The sequence below is a fragment of the Rutidosis leptorrhynchoides genome, chromosome 8, assembly GCF_046630445.1.
Source record: "Rutidosis leptorrhynchoides isolate AG116_Rl617_1_P2 chromosome 8, CSIRO_AGI_Rlap_v1, whole genome shotgun sequence".
Taxonomy (NCBI): Eukaryota; Viridiplantae; Streptophyta; class Magnoliopsida; order Asterales; family Asteraceae; genus Rutidosis; species Rutidosis leptorrhynchoides.
Window position 1 is genome coordinate 97,648,484 of NC_092340.1, and position 19,562 is coordinate 97,668,045.

General features: G+C 33.3%; 1 protein-coding gene across 1 annotated transcript; it reads right to left on the reverse strand.

Annotated features, from left to right (window-relative positions):
- Nucleotides 1-2,323: 2,323 nt before the first annotated feature.
- Nucleotides 2,324-4,233, reverse strand: LOC139861815 (H/ACA ribonucleoprotein complex subunit 4-like). Its single transcript, XM_071850339.1, has one exon. The coding sequence runs from the start codon at nucleotides 4,141-4,143 to the stop codon at nucleotides 2,533-2,535; it is 1,611 nt and encodes a 536-aa protein (XP_071706440.1). The 5' UTR covers nucleotides 4,144-4,233; the 3' UTR covers nucleotides 2,324-2,532.
- Nucleotides 4,234-19,562: the final 15,329 nt, after the last annotated feature.

Below are 19,562 nucleotides of genomic sequence, written 5' to 3' on the forward strand. Positions count from 1 at the left end.
TGCATTAATAGATTGTACTGTACAAACTGTTACTGCATATTTGTGGTGGATATATCAAAAAGTGTGGTGGATATATCACTATCCATATTCATTAGGTATATCTTATGATGTATTGTCCCTCCCATATAAAATTACAATGAAAATGAATAATAATGTCCATTTGTTAGGAAAACATAAGATATACTCCGCACTCCACAGTACTACGTATGATGTAAAACGGATTTTAAACTATAGTAAAAAAAAACTAAACATTATTCTACAAAATGGTTGAGGTGTTATTTTTTTTGGGTAATGGGTTTTACCCGGTGAATATTTTTTATAAAAAATAATAAAAAATACAAAGGAGAACAACGACCGAAAGCGTGCCTTACGGCCTCACAAACAACCACAAAACAAGCTAGACCTAAAAACACCAAGGACTATCAAACACAAGGACACCTACCTACACACCTAGACAAGGACTCAACAACTACAACCATCCTTTTTTCATGCCAAACGTAGTTGTTGCCTTAATGACATCTTTACCCACCATGAATTCAGCCGTTTCCTCTTTATCAGACTCAACATCACTCGGTTCATCAATTAGGTTATACGCATCCTGATTCAGGGCTCCAAACGAATTTTGAGTATTCACTTGAGATCCCTTACTTGTTCCAATATCCGAACCTCTTTTATCACCCTTTGCAACCTTCGGCAATCCATCATTCTTATCACTTTGAGTCACACTCTTCTTTGGCCTATAGACCAATTTTTGCTTTGGTTTTCCCACACCAAACCCTGCCTTTTGTTTGTTGTTATCCTTAGACACACCCTTCTGATTTTTTGTTCGAGCTATCTTTTGTATATAAGTTTCTAGTGAACTTGTGGTGTATTTTTGATGGCTTTTGCCTTTTTTATAAAACCTCTTCCAGCTTATTTAACGAAATAAAGGGTTGTCATTATATATGAATTAGCTACTATCGTAAATTGTGAATTTATATCTCATTAAACGTTATTTACAAAAGTAAATATCTATAATAAATCTATATAAATATGTTTTTATGTTAATATGGTATGGTCAATACGAGATTAACAGCTGGGAGACGTGACAATTCAGGAGACTATGGGTGCGTTTGTTTGCCTCTTAATGGAATGGTCAGTGTTGAATGCTGAACCATTCATTCTAAATGATAAAGTAATTTTACTCAGTTTATATCGTTCATTCTAAATGATTATCAAACAGCTTATTTTCATTCAGAACAAACTTTGAATCATTCAGATTCTGAACCATTTAACGCTAAAGCATTCATTTTTATCAAACGCACCCTATATGTCTCGAGATTAGGTTGAAAGTTACGTATACTCCGTATAAAATTTGAAGTGGGCCACGAAATTCAGGTACGGTTGGCCTTATTAGGCGTGCCACTTGCTGAGCACACACCATCAAATTACTACTATGTTTTTACACTCCATGACTTCAACCATGTTATATGCAACTTCATTTTATTTTTAACTTTTAAAATCTATTTTTTGGTTACAACTACATAACAGTACTTTAATTAATGTTTTATGTTTTATATACTGTAGTTTGTAACTTAAATTGATAACTTGTCCAACACCCATTACATATTGTTTTTCTCTACACACACTTATGTGAAGTATATGTGAGTTATATGAGTGGAAAAAGTGAATGAGTGGTTATGTTATAAGACTACTAGTTTACTACTGTATATAAAATGTCGAGGTTAAACTTCAAGTTATTGATATTTGATAATGAGCTAATATCTTGGTGGCTTGTGGCTTTATATTTAGTCTTGGGCTAGGCCCTAAACCATTGTACAAAGGCCCAATAAATGGGGCCCATATATGGCTCCTTAAAGGCTTAAATAACTTTCTGTAAGATGCGTTCAAATGTGAAGCCTAATTCGGCTTCGATGATCCATTGCTTGTTAAAAACCAAAATAATTATTTTTACATCTAAAATCACTAAAATATTAGAAACTTAAAAATACCTAAATTATGTTACAGACTTCAAAATACAGAGCCATACAAGGCAGGATCTTAGACTTCAACCACATTCAGTTCGATCATCTTCTCCAATTATTTTTCGATGATTAAAACCATCACCAACGACCAAAAAGATCCGAATAACCGATCGGATCACCACCATCGTTAATTGGAAAATTTGTCTCCACAGTTCAGAAAACTTCATCACTAAGAATAACATTTGGAAACTTAAGCTGAAGAATGTCACAAAAGGTTTGTGACAGAGCAACATAAACTAATAACATAGCAATATAACTGCATCATAAAAGCTTAATGAAATATCAAAACTGTAGGGATGATCATATCATAGATTACAAGACAAGTTCAAGTTCAACAGGTAACCAAAACCATCAATACATCTATTAAAAACAAAGCAGTAATAAAGCAAAACAAATAAAGATCCGAATTCAGCTCCATCACTACAAAAATATGCAAAGATGTTCACCATTGAAACCATGATTCAAGACCTTCAAGTCAAGATTCAAGCAACCATCTTTATTACTATATCTACTCGTCCTCTGCATCTTTCTTCTTCTTCTTCTTTTTCTTCTCGCTTTTAGTTCCTTCTTCAGGAGTACCTCCATTTTCAACATCCTTATCCTTCTTTTTCTTCTTCTTTTTCTCAGACTTCTCTTCATCTCCATTCTCCGTTTCAACCGCCACGTCACCATCTTTCTTCTTTTTTTTCTTCTTCTTCTTCTCACTAGTCTCACCTTCCACCTCTTTTTCTTCCACTTCAACCTTCATTTTCTTCAAAACAGGCGTTTCCACATCGTCCTTATCTTTCTTCTTCCTTTTCTTCTCACCATCAACTTCCACCACAGTCTTCTCCGGTGCAACCACCGAATCACTGCCAGTCGGAACCGCAACATTCCTCAACCACTCAGCGGGCGTATTCTCATTCGCCTTTCCATGCTTACTCAACTTCCCTTCACTAATCAACTTCTTCTTCATCGAAGCCGTGGGCCCCAACCCCCATTTCCTCGGATACATATCTCTATCCATTACAACCCGCTTAATCTTCGCAACAACACCATGATCACACGTCGCCATCACCGCAGTCGTCATCTCCGCAATCCCCAACGCAATCGCTTCCCCTTTCGTCGTCATCAACACAACTTCTTCCCCATTCTCAATCCCATTCTCAAACCTCAACAACCCCGGAACCATCAACTTTGCACCATAACAAATCGCATTCACAGCCGAATCCTTCACAACTAACCTCTTATAACTAGTCAACAACACCTCTAATGGCATAATCACACGTCTTAAATACGTTTCATCTCTATAATTATCATACATCCATTGACCATCCATAACATCATGCATTGTAATCATATTATCTTTCTCACCCATAATCCCAGACCTAACTCTCCTCAACTCCTGCATATGCCCACCACACCCCAAAATCAACCCCAAATGAACACACAAAGTCCTTACATAAGTTCCCGCCTCACACGAAATCCAAAACACAACTAAATGTTTATCAGCATCATACTCTAACAACTTACTTTCATAAATAGTCCTAATCCTAAGTTGCCGTTTAACCGCGGAAATCAACGGCGGACGTTGAAAAACGGCACCGGTTAACGTCTCGAGCGCCCTAGCTACTTTCGCAACATCAGGGACTGCAGAATGTAACCTAGCAACACAAACATACTCTTTTCCTGCACCTTGTTGTGATTTAACTAACCTAGTGGCTCTATCAATGCAAACAATTAAGTTACCAGTAACCTTCGGGTCAAGTGTACCGCTATGACCCGTTTTTTCAACCCGGAGGATCCGTTTAATCCAGGCAACAACTTCATGTGAGCTAGGGTTAGCAGGTTTATCTAGGTTAATAACACCGTACCTGATGTATTCAGCGAGCGGCCGTTTAAGCGGCGAGTAGCCGGACGGAAGTGGAGTGTAGTGGCCGGTTCGTACGTTTAATCGGTCGTAGTTTTTGAGAAGAATAGGCCAATCGGAGGTGTCAATTGATGGTGTGAAGCTTTGTGGTTTGATTAGGTAATCGGCGGTGTCAGTGGCGGCGGCTGGTGTTTCGGTGGTGGCGTCAGTGTCTTTTGATTTTGATTTCTTTTTCTTCTTATCTGAACGGTGGAGGTCGACTTCTGACATGGCGGCGGTTTTGGGCGGCGGTGTTGAGTCGCCGGAGTTAAGTGTGAGTTGCTAGGGTTTTGGGAAAAATGAGAAATGGGTTTATAGGGTTTTGTGGAACTTTCACTGGAAGGTGAAAGTACTGGGATTATGTGAATACTTCATTTTTACTTATCATCATAGTAAATTTATATTTATATTATATTATATTATATTATATTTATATGCTAAACCCCGTAAAAGAAACTGCATCCTCATTGGCCACAGCGCCCACCAATCACTGTTATACTGTTGCAATGTTCCCCCCTCCACCCCCCTCTACTTCCTGAAGATTCTCCCATGAAATCAGTTCAAAACATACCAACCAACTATCAAATTCATCATAAATCGATTGCACTTTTGGAGAGAATATTAGGGTTTGAGGGTCCCCGATTTCTCATCGCCCCTTCCTGTATGAAACCCCACTTTCAATTTGATGTCCTCAACTTTTCTCCTACTTGCATTTACGGATTTACAACCTACTTGCCATCTACAACGATCGATTCTTCTTAAGAAACCCTAATTTATCTGTCATCTTTGGATTTCGTGGAGAAATTTAATTTCATTTTAGGGTTTATGTTTTTGTGGCACCCTATTTCGATTTAACCAAACGGTTTTGGATACGTTTCTGTCTGTGCGATTATCATTTACCTCTAGGGTTTTTAATTTCATGCCAGTGATTCGGGATTTGGAAGACAAAGTTCCAAACTCTTGCAATTATTATCTCCGTCGATTGTGCTATCTAAGGTATAATTATTTTTTTAACAATATTCTTTACTTGCATGCTTGATGATTTGTTGCGACCGATGTTACTCTGATTCAGACATTCGGTTGTTGTGAACTATATGCGTAATCATTGCAACAGATGTACGCTAATTTAATATACAATAATCGATGAAACAGATTCTGGAAAACATGTTCCTCTAAGTTAAATTATCATAAAGTAATTGTTGCAGTATACAAGATTGGTCAAATTTAATTCTGTTTGAAGTTAGGATTGGAACCATCCAGCGTAAGCAACAATAAGAGTTACAAGAACACAATTTTATAAGCCTAAGCATATGCATAATAGGTACACTTCAGTGTTTAATATTATTTTAGCAATTGGAATTGCTAGAGTATATCAATTTTTATGGTAAGCTCAGTTAAAATACAAAAAGCTAACTCAACGTAGCCAAAATGCCCATCTCAAAACAAAATATGATTGGAGAGAATAGGAGACATTCTTGATTTATATATATAGTTTTTTTCTTTCACAATGCAAACAAAGATAGGAACCAGAGAACTTTAAAAATTTTAATTAGTGTCCTAGATGAGAGACTTTGGCCTTATTGGTTAGGTGTAGATAATTTGGGGGAATTTTCAGGCCGTTGAGACATTTCTATTGGCTGCTTGCGGGCTATGCAATTCTATTTGGAACCAAAATTATGCTATTTGAGTTTGATTGTTTTTGCACGCATTTACCTTTGTTCATAATCGTTTTTGCTATCAACTTAATGTGATTTATATCCAAATTGAGCTACGTGCTAATATTTTGTTTGTTGCATTTTGACAGCTTACTAACGGTTGTGATGGTGAAATACGTGTGCTCTCGGTCATTTATTGGCAGAGCAACATGTTAGTTGCAGCTATGGTAACTGATTACATATTTCTGATGCGAATTCCGTACTTACGATAACGTTTTTGGAAATCCCAGCCGCTACACGTGGTTTGGTTGCCGTCTTAGGACGTGGTAGTCTCTTTGTTGCCAAATGATTGAAGTAAACAAATATACGCTTTGCCATGATTCACAACACCATTGTTGACTTGGGATTTGCATCAACGACAACATTTTTTACTACTCACAACTCAAGAAGGTTTACTAAAATAGGCTGTGATGATAAATATGTGGGAGTTGGGTTGAGCAATGAGAAAAAATGAGTTCGTGTTTTGGCGAGGCAATCTACGAATTGCAGCCATGGCGATTCATCTTCTCTAGCTTGATTTTAAAGACGTATATGAGCCTATGTTTTTTCCTTTTCCCTATTAAAGTTTTTGATGTGCGAGCGGAGGCGTACGAAATACTATTATTTTTATTAAGGAATACGATACAAATTACACAAGTTTTAATTTATTTTATTTACAGATGGGATATACCAAAACCTTGCTACAACACTATAGGCAGTGTACCTAATCGTAGAGTAGTATAGTTTTTAGTAAATCCGGTTCGTTCCACAGGGAGACGGCTTATTTTACACTATATTTTTATATAACTATATTTGTACAAAATATATATAATTATATATAATAATATATAAAATGGGGATTTACCGTTTAATGACCGGTTTGTCGATTTTAAAACTTAAGTCACAATTAAAAGCTAATGCAAAAAATATTATATATAACTTAATTTAAAGTGTAAAATAAATAACGATATTTAAATGACGGTATATAAAATTGCGATAAGAAATGAAATAAAAGTATTATGCTTATTTAAACTTCCGTAATCATGATTGTTTGATGTTTTGATTTTAAATTATTACCCTGGGTTAATTGTCCTTTGTCCTGGATTATTCGATATGTCCATCTAGTTTTGTCCATAATAGTCCATCGGTCATAATTATAAAGTGGAGGGTCTTCGCCAAATTAACCTTATACCCGAAGTCAAATATTCTAACTAATTGGGAATTTAAACTGTAATAAGGTTTTAATACATTGTTAATGATTACACCAGGTTATCGACTGCGTGTAACCCAAGGTTTTAATACTTTATTAACAATTACACCAATTTCCCTTGCATGTAATTCACCCCTGTTTTAATAAGTCCATTGACTATTAATCCATCCTCGTGTCCGGTCAAATGAACAATTATTAGTATTTATAAATATCCCTCTCACCGTACCCAGTCAAGCGTATGTGGTTATATATAAATACGTCAAATTATAAATCTCTATATTAAATTAACGAGATATCATTTAGTTAATATAAAGCCCATTAATAGCCCATAGTTCAATTTCCACAAGTGTCGGTCTTTTGTCCAAACCCCAATTATGGTCCAAAGTTCAATAACCTCGTCTTAATAATTAGTCCAACATCACGATTACTTCGGCTCAAATAAGCATACTAATAACTTAAATACGAGACATTAATTTAAAAAAGAAGAACATAGCTTACAGTGATTATTAATCGCGCAGTGCTACACGGACAGAACTCCGACTTTAAAACCCGTAATTAACCTTTACATTACCCAAACTAATCTAATATAAAACTAAACTATTATAATATATATATATATATATATATATATATATATATATATATATATATATATATATATATATATATATATATATATATATATATATATATATTATACAGAGGGAGAGAGATATATGATATGGTGTAAAAGGTGTGTCCTCAATTGGTTCTTCTCCGTGTTGTATTTATAGGCCATATGAAAGTACTATTCTCCATTTGTATGTTTGTTGGAAGAGTATGTTGAATTATTGATTGAGAATTCAATTTGGCTGTAAAGTGTAAAGTTGATCAAGTTGATATAATCAACTTGCAATTCATCCGATGGCTTCTTTTATAATATATTATAATTATATTATTATTATTTTCTTGTCGACATAATAATATATATATAATATATATATATCATTTATATTAATTATATATATATATATATATATATATATATATATATATATATTATATTCTCGTGCATAGTTGACTTGTAATTTTAGGTCCGTTGACTCGTACGTTGATACTCGGTTTATGTCTCAGTTCTGGATTCTCGAACGTCTTTTCGTATGATTTAATATCCTGTACTTTGATTTTCGCGGCTTGTACTCTTGTCAATATTTAGACGTTATTCATCGATAATTAGTATCACTTGGAGTTTAACTTGTACGTTTGAGCATTTTGGACGTTTTCGTCTTCATATCTTCATTTTCGTCTTTTGTCTTCGCACTTATTTATTTAAACGATTACAACTTAAAAATAGAACAATTACAACTAAAAACTTTACATATTGAAAGGATATTGCGACTAAATATATGATCATTTAGAGCACTATCAGTTTTGTTATTATTGGTAACTAATTTTATCCACAGTTTCTTGTTTAAAATGTGCAGATCACGATGATTATGGTAAGAATAAGAATAACTAATTTGTTATCAATATATGTAAACAATCTCATGTTTTGCAGTTATTGATTTAAAGAATAAGTGAGGTTACAATGCAAGGAACACACCAACAATAATAATGCATGAGATAAGTTTGCCATATTTTATTTTGTTTAACATTTTTTGTTGTACGCAAGTGGTTTATCTTAAGTGTTGTATGTTTTGTTTATAGTATAATTGAATTGTGATAGTAATATTGCTGCTGCTACATTTTTGGTTACAAATTTTGGTCAAAGTAGGTTGTTTTTCATACCATGTTAGTTGAATTGTATAGATGTTGTTCCTGGAATTATATACTGATATTATTGTTGTTATTGTTGCGGCTAATGCTATTATTGTTGATTAATTCAAATTGTCAGCTTCTAATACTACCCATGTAAGTAGATATCTAATTTGGACGTTGCATTACGTGTTTTTTAGTCAGTTAAATCCACGTGTGAGGGTGGTCATCGAGCAACTGGGGCAACATAAAAGTTGGTTCTATGAAGCCTGCGAAGACAGTTACAAGAAGGTCATGGACTACTCAACCGACTTTGAATGCATTGATTATAGAAAACAATCGACGTACAGTCCCACGTAAGCATTACCTGATATCACATTACGATTCAACCAAATCAATAAACTTTAACTATGTACATTGTTTGCAGGTAATGTTTTAAGGCTTTCTCTCGATATGCATCATCAACCGCATTTTCACCTTTTCAGCTGCAGTTAACAAGGTCGTTGGCCACACATGTAAAGAGCTGGTGACAATCCAGAATTTATCGTTGTTGTCATACTTGAGGAGGCAACAGCGCCGACAGCTGCAAGTGCTGAACCGCCGGACGCTCCAGCAGATGAAGCAGGTTACAAAATAGTTTTTCGAACAACATTTTATGTTTAACTATTACTGCTATTCAGTGTAGCTTATTACTACATATACTCCAGCCATTGGTTTATGTCTAGCATCTTGCTTGATACATGTTTACATAAAGTTACTATATGAGATGTAATTTGGAGTGATAATTTAGGGAAAGACTTCTATTTGTGTAACCAATGATGATTACATGACCAAAATTTCATTTTATAACTGGTCTTCTTCTTACAATTTTCATATTTAATTTCTCACGAAAGAGGGCACACACTACAAGAAGAGTTAACCGCTATAACCTCCACAATCATATGTAAAGTAGCATCAGTTATTCTATCATATCTTATACTACATACTAACTTCTGAAGTGCTTTCAGGCTACAAACCTCACTTGCGAAGAAAGAATATGCCAGCTAGCCCGTAACTCAGATAAAATGCTTCTGCTATATGTGACTGATCACGATGAAGTGGGACTTGAAGGTAGTAAAGTCAGCTTCATGTTGAAGAACTTTTGAAGAATTAAACAACTGTTTATGTGGTGAGTTGTTAACTACATACTCCCCTTATAAGCATACATGTAGCTTTATCATAAAGCATGAAAACATGTATGCATCCTCACCAGTACTGAATTACAAACTCGATATTTTATAGGTTGTCAACAACGTTGTACATGGAACCATCACAGGTAACTCTTATACTATTTTCATTTATGTTACCTACATTTAAATTATTCAGCTATTGACTAACTAGACTTTTGATGCACGTTATGTATAGGTATTGTTTGGTTGTGAATTGTGATTTGTCGTACTTTAAAGGCCATTTAAGCTTTGTATTTTATTTGATTAGAAAGGAACTGCTAAAATAGCCATTTTGTGTAATAAACGGTCAGAACTTAGATAATGCTATGTATGAATTATTAGCATATCCGAATGGTTTGTAATTAGTAAATACTTTGAATTTTGCCTATACAACCACTCATCGATCTATAACCATAAACAAATACAACTCGGCCGCCGCAACGCGCGTCCGAAACAACTCTAGTTATATTATAATTTTAGAAGTTTTCTAATAGGGAAGTGATATGTACATAATCCAAAATTGTTATGTACATAACCATCATATTTTACAGTGTTGTACAGTACAGTACTGTAAAGTATGATGGTTGTGTACATAACAATTTTGGGTTGTGTACATATCATTACTCTTTCTAATAGGGTTGTCTTTTAGAAAAAAAATTGAAGCATGAATGGTGGTACATTTATTGACTTAGTGGTAGTTATTTCTAGAAAATAGGTAGTTACTTTGAATGTACAAATTAAATTAGCATGCCTAAATCTCTATAATGACAACTCTTAGAGTTATCATTAGAAAATTTCATAATTTTATTAAAGTAATTTGTAATTTATAATTATAAAGGGCTATGGATCAAAAAATCCATTTTTAACACCAACTATATAAAAATTCACCATAAAAAATGAAAATTTGAGAAAAGTCAGTCATGAACGACTTTGGTCAAGTCCCAAAGAGCCTTACGATAGGGTGATACTTAGTGTTTTTTTACTTGTGATCTTGCAAGTTATACGTAAATTATAACCAGTTTATGTAAACTTTGAAAAGTCATATCTTTTGACTCATAGCTTTAATTTACCCACTTTTTTTTTATAATCGTGTATTTTTTCGAGATATATACGTTGGCAAATAGTCGAAGATGGTTTGGTCCACTTTTAAAAAAAAAATCAGCTCGAAGACAGTCAATTTTGCCATTTTTCATTGATTTTTACTTTTTACGCACTTTTACCACTCATAAGTTGCTATAGAACATTCTATTTTGTGACCCGTCTAATCCCCCACCATTATTGACTAAAACTAAACGAATCCCTTCAATCAGTTTGAACTACATCACACAACTCGAAAATCATACATTTGCATAGATCGCAACTCGCAGTATGCGATCGTTTTTAAATAAAAATTATGGTTTTTGTGTTGATAAAAACAAATAGAACTCTGAAAAATACACACTTAAAAAAACAGTGCCTAAAAACGATTTACAAATCAAAAGTTATCTCGATCTAAAAATTTTCGTTCTTTCCCGATCGCGCCCAGTCCCATGGTCGCAAAGAGCATCTTGTGACCCAGATTTTGCATGGTCGTCGATGCCGAGTCACAAGTCGCAAGACCCGCACGGCTCTTTGCGATGCATTATGACAATTTTTTTCCAGGGTGAATTCTTATAGTTCGTTTGAAAAAGTGGCGTTTTAATGAATAGCTCATTTATTATTTTATTTTAATTTAATTTATATTGTTTTAATTTATTTTTAAGAGAATTATCACTCCTTTCGTTCCAGAAAAACAGTCGGGTTTGACTTTTTCTTAAATTTATTTATGAGATGGAGGGAGTAACCTTTTTAGTTGCCTTTATTTGTAGGCTTACTTTACCTTATTGTGTAGTTATAAAGTTATAATTATAAATTAATGAAACGAATTAGTTTTCATCATATTTATAAAAAGATGGTTTCGAAGAAGGTTTCGGTTTATGTAGATTCATTTACGTTAGACATTCAACCTTATGCGGATGGGGTGTTGTGGTCGAGAAAATGATTCTTGTTGTTTTTGAATTAGAGGTTACTGATGCACTCAAGAATATGGTTTGTTCGTCGTACAACATGCTTTGAAATTTTAATTTTCTTTAAGACCGGATGGTATGTCGTGTTACTTGTGCTTAGTTTCGGGAGTTTTGGTTTGTTTATCGCTTTTAGTTTGTGTGAGGATCCCTCCAAATCCTTTTGGACGAATACATCATTCATTGATTTTACAGTGAAGTTCTGACCTCTACATGATACGTTTTGTAAACATTGCTGATGTTGTGCGGGGTGTATACGAAATAGATTATATTTTATTACGAAATACTATTAAATACGATACAATTTACACAAGTTTTAATTTATTTATAGATTGGGATATACCTAAACCTTGCTACAACACTATAGGTAGTGTACCTAATCGTAGAGTAGTGTAGTTTTTAGTAAGTCCGGTTCGTTCCACAGGGAGCTAGCGATTACGTACTATATTTTTTAACAACGATATTTATATAAAATATATATAATTATATATAGTAATATTATTATAAAAAGGGGGTTTTTACCCTTTAATGACCGGTTTGTCGATTTTATGTCTTAAGTCACAAATAAAACCTAATGTAAAATATTAATATAAATATAACTTAATTTAAAGCGTAAAGTAAATGACGATAAATATAAATGACAGAATTTAAATTGCGATAAAGTAAATTGTAGTAATTAAAATGACAGTAAATAAAGGTACGATGAAATATGAAATAAAAGTATTATGCTTATTTAAACTTCCGTAATCATGATGTTTGACGTTTTGATTTTAATTAATTGTTACCCGGGTTAATTGTCCTTTGTCCTGGTTTATTTGATACCTATCTGGCTTTTGTCCATCATAGACCATCGGTCATAATTATAAAATGCTCGTCAAATTAACCTTATTCCCGAAGTCAAATATTCCAACTAATTAGGGATTTAGACTGTAACAGGGTTTTAATACTTTGTTAATAATTACACCAGGTTATCGACTGCGTGTAATTCAAGGTTTTAATACTTTGTTAACAATTACACCAATTATCCTTGTATATAATCTACCCCTGTTTTAATTAGTCCATGATACATTAATTTATTCACTTGGCCATAATGAATAATCAATTACCCAATCCAATTGATTAATTAAATGATTGCAAACGATGTCGTATGAACGTCACTAAATAGGACATTCGTAATCATTTTAATAATTATTAGATTAATTAATTTGAAGATAGGTTCGACAGGTTCCAATGAATTGTCGCTGAATTAGACAATACCCCCCATCTATTAATAGTCATAGTCCAATGTCCACAAGTGTCGGTCTTTTGTCCAAACCCAAATTATGGTACAAAATCCAATAACCCTGTCTTAATATTTAGCCCAACTTGAGAATTATTTCGGATTAAATAAGCATAATAATAACTTAGTTACGAGACATTAATTTAAAAAGGAAGAACATAGCTTACAGTGATTATTTATCGCGTAGCGTTACCCGGACAGAGTTTCGACTTTAAAACCCGTAAAACATTTCTTACAATAACTCAACTAAACCATAACTTTATTATTAAAATTAACTTATATATATATATATATATATATATATATATATATATATATATATATATATATATATATATATATATATATATATATATATATATATATATATATATATATATTAAGTTTACAGAGGAAGAAAGAAAAAATGGTGTGTGTAAACTCGTCCGAAAAATATTGCAATTTATAGACTTAGCCAGCATTTCATGCCCATGCGATCGCATGCTTTTTCTTCCTCCTGGCCATGCGATCGCATGGCCAGCCTGTCCCAGATATTTTGCTTAATCGAAACGTGGGCTGCTGAGTTTATTTAATATATAATAAAATATATATAATTTTATATAATTATATATATATAATATTATATTCTTGTGCAAAGTAGACTTGTAATTTTAGCTCCGTTGACTCGCGCGTTGATGCTCAATTCATGTCTCGATTCCGGATTTTCGAACGTCCTTTCGTACGCGTAGATATCTTGTATTTTCCGTTCCGCGACTTGTACTCTTGTAAGTTTTAGACGTTTCTCATCAATAAATTGAACCACTTGGATTGTATCTTGTACATTTGAGCTTTTTGGTCATTTGCGTCTTCAAATCGTCGTTTTCTTCTTTTGTCTTCGCACTTATTTATTTAAACGAATATTACTTGGAATTAGAACAATTGCAACTAAAAACTTTACATATTGGGATGATATTGCGACTAAATATATGTTCATTTGGAGCACTATCAAATATCCCCACACTTAAACGTTGCTTGTCCTCAAGCAATACAAAACTTGAAATAAAATCACACTTCACTCGAATCACTTTTTTATTCTCACACTTTATACATCAGTGATTTTGATACGGCGGTATAAACAATGATAGTAACAATAGAACCATGGTTAAAGGTGGGTGTGCCATCCATAGTTGCCTCGGGTTTAGGTCAATGACACTTGCAATCAAATAGCCAATTTACTTTCGGTTTCTAAAGCAAAGTGCACATTTGAAAGGCGGTTTAAAGTCCCACGTGACTATGAAAATTTAGATCCTTAAGGAAATTGGATCTTTATGAAAACATTTGATTTTTTGAAAATTCATTCTAGCTTTTACCCTAGATAAGTTTTCCGGAATAACCCTTCACCGGTGTTTGCAAAATATTTTTGTGGGTTGTGTGGGTTTCATATTTTAAAATTTTAGCTCAAAACTTGCAGTTTTGTGTCACCCACTTGCTAATCCTTGTATTAGGAAAGTAACACGTCCAGTATACTTGCTCCGTATATTACCTTTCGGTAAACTACCATGATAGTGCTCCAAATGAACATATATTTAGTAGCAATATCGTTCCAATATGTAAAGTTTTTAAATGTAATTTCCTTATTTTTAGTTGTAATAGTTAAATAAATAAGTTCGAAGACGAAAGACGCAAATCGCTCAAAAATGAAGATTTAAAGACAAAAACAAAGATTTGAAAGACCAAAACGTCCAAAAAGCTCAAATGTACAAGATACAATTAAAAAGGTTCAAATTATTGATGAAGAACGTCTAAAAATGACAAGAGTACAAGTTACAAAACGCAAAGTACACGATATAAAATAGTACGAAAGGACGTTCGAAAATCCGGAACCGAGGCATGAACCAACTTTCAGCGCTCGACGCAACGGTGTAAAAATTACGAGTCAACTATGCACAAGAATAAAATATAATATTTAAATAATTCATAATAAGAATAATATTAAATAATAAAAAGTTGTTAATTGAGCATAGTTCAGGGGTCGTAAATGAAAATTCAATTTCTAATTTCGCCTATAAAAGGCTATGTAACGATCGAAGGAAAAAAGAACTTTTCTATCCTTTTTTTTTTATCTATATATCGATCAATATCTATATTCTATATCTCTATCATAATGTTAATGTAATCAGATATAACAATAATCTTAATTTTAATTTTAAATTATGATAATAATAAGATTTATGATAGAGATCGTTTGAGTGTGCAAGTCGAAATTCTGTCCGTGTAACGCTACGCTATTTTTAATCATTGTAAGTTATGTTCAACCTTTTTACATTAATGTCTCGTAGCTAAGTTATTATTATGCTTATTTAAAACGAAGTAATCATGATGTTGGGCTAATTACTAAAATTGGGTAATTGGGCTTTGTACCATAATTAAGGTTTGGGCAAAAGACCGACACTTATGGAAATTGAACTATTGACTATTAATAGATGGGGGGTATTGTCTAATTGAGTGACAACTCATTGGAGTCTGTCGAACCTATCTTCAAATTAATTAACCTAATAATTAATAATGATTATGGTTGTCCTATTTAGTGATGTTCATATGGAATCTGTTATAATCATTTAATTAATCAATTGGGTTGGGTAATTGATTATTCATTCTGATCAAGTGGATGAATTAATATTCATAAACTAATTAAAACAGGGGTGGATTACATACAGTGATAACTGGTGTAATTGTTGACAGAAGTGATAACTGCGTCACAGTTTAAATCCTTAATCAGTTGGAATATTTGACTTCGGGTATAAGGGTAATTTGACGAGGATACTCGCACTTTATATTTATGACCGATGGACTATTATGGACAAAAACCAGATAGATGTATCAAATAAACCAGGACAAAGGACAATTAACCCATGGTAATAAATTAAAATCAACACGTCAAACATCATGATTACGGAAGTTTAAATAAGCATAATTCTTTTATTATATTTCTCATCGTATCTTTATTTACTGTCATTTTATTACTCGCAATTTTATTTTCTGTCATTTTATTTATCGCAATTTATTTTACGCACTTTAATTTTTGTCATTTATTTTTACGCTTAAAATCGACAAACCGGTCATTAAACGGTAAAACCCCCATTTTATAATAATACTACTACTTATTTATATATATATTTTTACAAATAAACTTAATAATATAGCGTTAACTTCACCAGCTCCCTGTGGAACGAACCGGACTTACTAAAAACTACACTACTCTACGATTAGGTACACTGCCTATAGTGTTGTAGCAAGGTTTAGGTATATCCCATCCGTAAATTAATAAAACTTGTGTCATATTTTGTAGTATTTTGTATTAAAAATAATACTATTTCGTACCCTCACGCTACATCATCAAGTTTTTGGCGCCGCTGCCGGGGACGCTAAAACGCTATATTTTTAATAATATAATAATATTGAAATAGAATATAATAATATAATAATATTGAAATAGAATATAATAATATAATAATATTTTAGAATCAAAATATAATCGTAAAAGTTTTAAAAAGTCGTATTTATTAAATACTTCAGGGGTATATTATGTAACTTGTAATTAATAATTACTATCATGTCGCTTTCATGTGAATAATAAATTAATTAATTTCTTTTCATTTACTATTCATGAATAGTAAATGAGTTAAAAAAAAAATTTGTGTAAAAAAAAACGTTTTTTTTAAAGAAAAAAAAAATTCGTTTTTTATATAAAAAAATTAAAAAAAAAAAATACGTTTTTTTTAAGAAAAAAAATCGTTTTAAAAAAAAAAAAAAAACGTAAAAAAGAAAAAAAAAAAACGTAAAAAAAAAAAAATTATTAAAAAAAAATATATTTTTTAAGATTTTGTCTATAAAAAAAAAATGTTTTTTTAGTTTTATTACCTTTAGATTTTTAGACTATAGTCGCAACTTTTAATATTAAGTTTAGTTTTGCCATAGTTATTTTCTTATTTTTATTTTTCGATGCCTTTTACCTATGTATCAATTACAATTCCAATTAGTGATCTCCATTTGTAGCTTTAATTTTAAGATAGTGATCGTTATAAGGTTGGATTAACCGCGTGTTTACAAACCACTCTTCGTCTTTTTCATTTTTCGACACTTTTCGACGCGCACTCTTTTTCTCTCTTATTTCTCGCCATTCTAGTTTTTAGGACTTAGAATTTTTTCTACTTCTTCTCTAAATTTCTTAAAATTACGAAAATTTATTTTAAGTGGTTAAATTGATAGACATCAAAATTTTCTGGTTCGTAGTAATAGTTGGATTTGTACGTGGACCGGGTTATTGGAGCCAAACAGTACTCAATTATATTGAGACCAAACGAATCCTGCCCCTCTGCTGCATCTTTTGGCTATTCGAAACGTGGGCAAAATCAGAAAAGTCTATTAATTGGATAACTTATTATAATTTTTCTTTCCTTTTTAAAAACTAATAGGATATTCAGTGAATGCACCGAGCAAGACGTTCGCCGCCGGTCATACGTTCACCACCTGTAACTCGATCAAGACATCTAGCAAATATTGTCGCCGTTGATTTTTCTTTAGAATCGTCATCTAGTCGAACAAGAACTCCAACTCAAATTTCCGATAATCCATCTTTTGAACCCGACTTCACAATTAAGAACCCGGAGCATATTCAAGGACAATTCCAAGATCTTGAACCACTAATTATTCCTCCTGAGCCACAAACCATTAAATCAGAATCCTCTAGTGATTCGTATTCAACAAATTCAATTATGGAAGTAACGGAACCTCTAAGTATGGAAGATCGAATGAGAGCCACACGCACGGGCCAAGGTCACGCCATTATTAAACCAGAAGTTAATGCTCCAGATTATGAAATTAAAGGACAAATCCTACACATGGTAACTAACCAATGCCAATTCAGTGGTGCACCGAATGAAGATCCTAACGAACACCTTCGTACGTTTAAAAGAATTTGTACACTATTCAAAATCCGAGAAGTGGAAGATGAGCAGATCTATCTCATGTTGTTTCCCTGGACTTTAAAGGGAGAAGCCAAAGATTGGTTAGAATCGTTACCTGAAGGGGCGATTGACACATGGGATGTTTTAGTTGAAAAATTTCTTAAACAATTCTTTCCGGCATCTAAAGCCGTGAGACTTCAAGGAGAAATTGTTACGTTCGCGCAAAAGCTAAATGAAACATTATATGAGGCGTGGACAAGATTCGGAAGGATGTTGAGAGGATGTCCTCAACACGGTTTAGACACTTACCAAATAGTACAAATATTCTACCAAGGTGTCAACGTTGCTACACGAAAAGACATCGACATAACAGCTGGTGGTTCCATTATGAAGAAAACCGCAACTGAAGCTTACAAAATTATTGATAACACAGCCTTCCACTCGCATGAGTGGCACCAAGAAAAAGATATTTTTTGTTCATCTAAAGTGGCTAGAGCCGATTCTAGCCATGACTTTGATTCCGTTTCCGCAAAAATAGATGCTTTCGAAAGACGAATGGAAAAGATGAATAAAGATATTCACGCAATACGAATCAGTTGTGAGCTATGCGGTGGACCACACTTATTGAAAGATTGTCACATTGAACCAACATTGGAACAACGAGAGAATGTTTCCTATATGAACCAAAGGCCTGGAAATAATTATCAAAATAATTATCAACCGCCAAAGCTAAACTTCAATCGAAATCAAAACATTCTTTACAATCCAAAAGGACCCGAAAATAACTGGTATAACCAACAAGGTCCGAATAACCAACCAACTCAAAACAACACTTTCAATCAACAAAGACCTGGCTTATATAAACCACAACAACAAACCGAAGAGAAAAAGTCAAATATGGAAGACGTGGTATTCAAGCTAGTTGAATCTCAAACACAATTTATTGAAACTCAAACCCAAACGAACGAGAGATTTGATCAGTCATTAAGAACTCAACAAGCTTCCATTTTGAATCTAGAAAAACACGTAGGTACTCTTGCTAGCATGATGAGTGAGAGGGAACAAGGAAAGCTACCGAGTAATACTGAAGTAAATCCTCGGAATGAGAATGTTAATATGGTTTCAACGAATTCTGAAAAACCAGCACCAGAAGATGGGAAGGTTTTAGATGAGAGTAACAATGAAGAAGTTACACCACCACCACCCGAGTATGTAAAGCCAGTGGTGGCACCATACAAACCACCCATCCCGTTTCCAAGAAAAGGAGTTGAGTATGAGCAAGTGATAGGTAATAAAGATTGTGATACCTCTGGAAAGAAGAAGAAGAAAAAGAATAAGAAAGTGCAAGAAACAAAAGCCGTAAATATAAACCCGGTGAAGACAGTTCCACCAAAACCTCCACCTAGGGTAGGTGATCCGGGTGAATTTATTGTTCCTTGTCTACTTAGTGATTGTGTCATGTATGATGCACTAGCAGATTTAGGTGCAAGTGTAAGTGTTATGCCTCTTTCCTTATATAAGAGATTAGGTGTAGGTA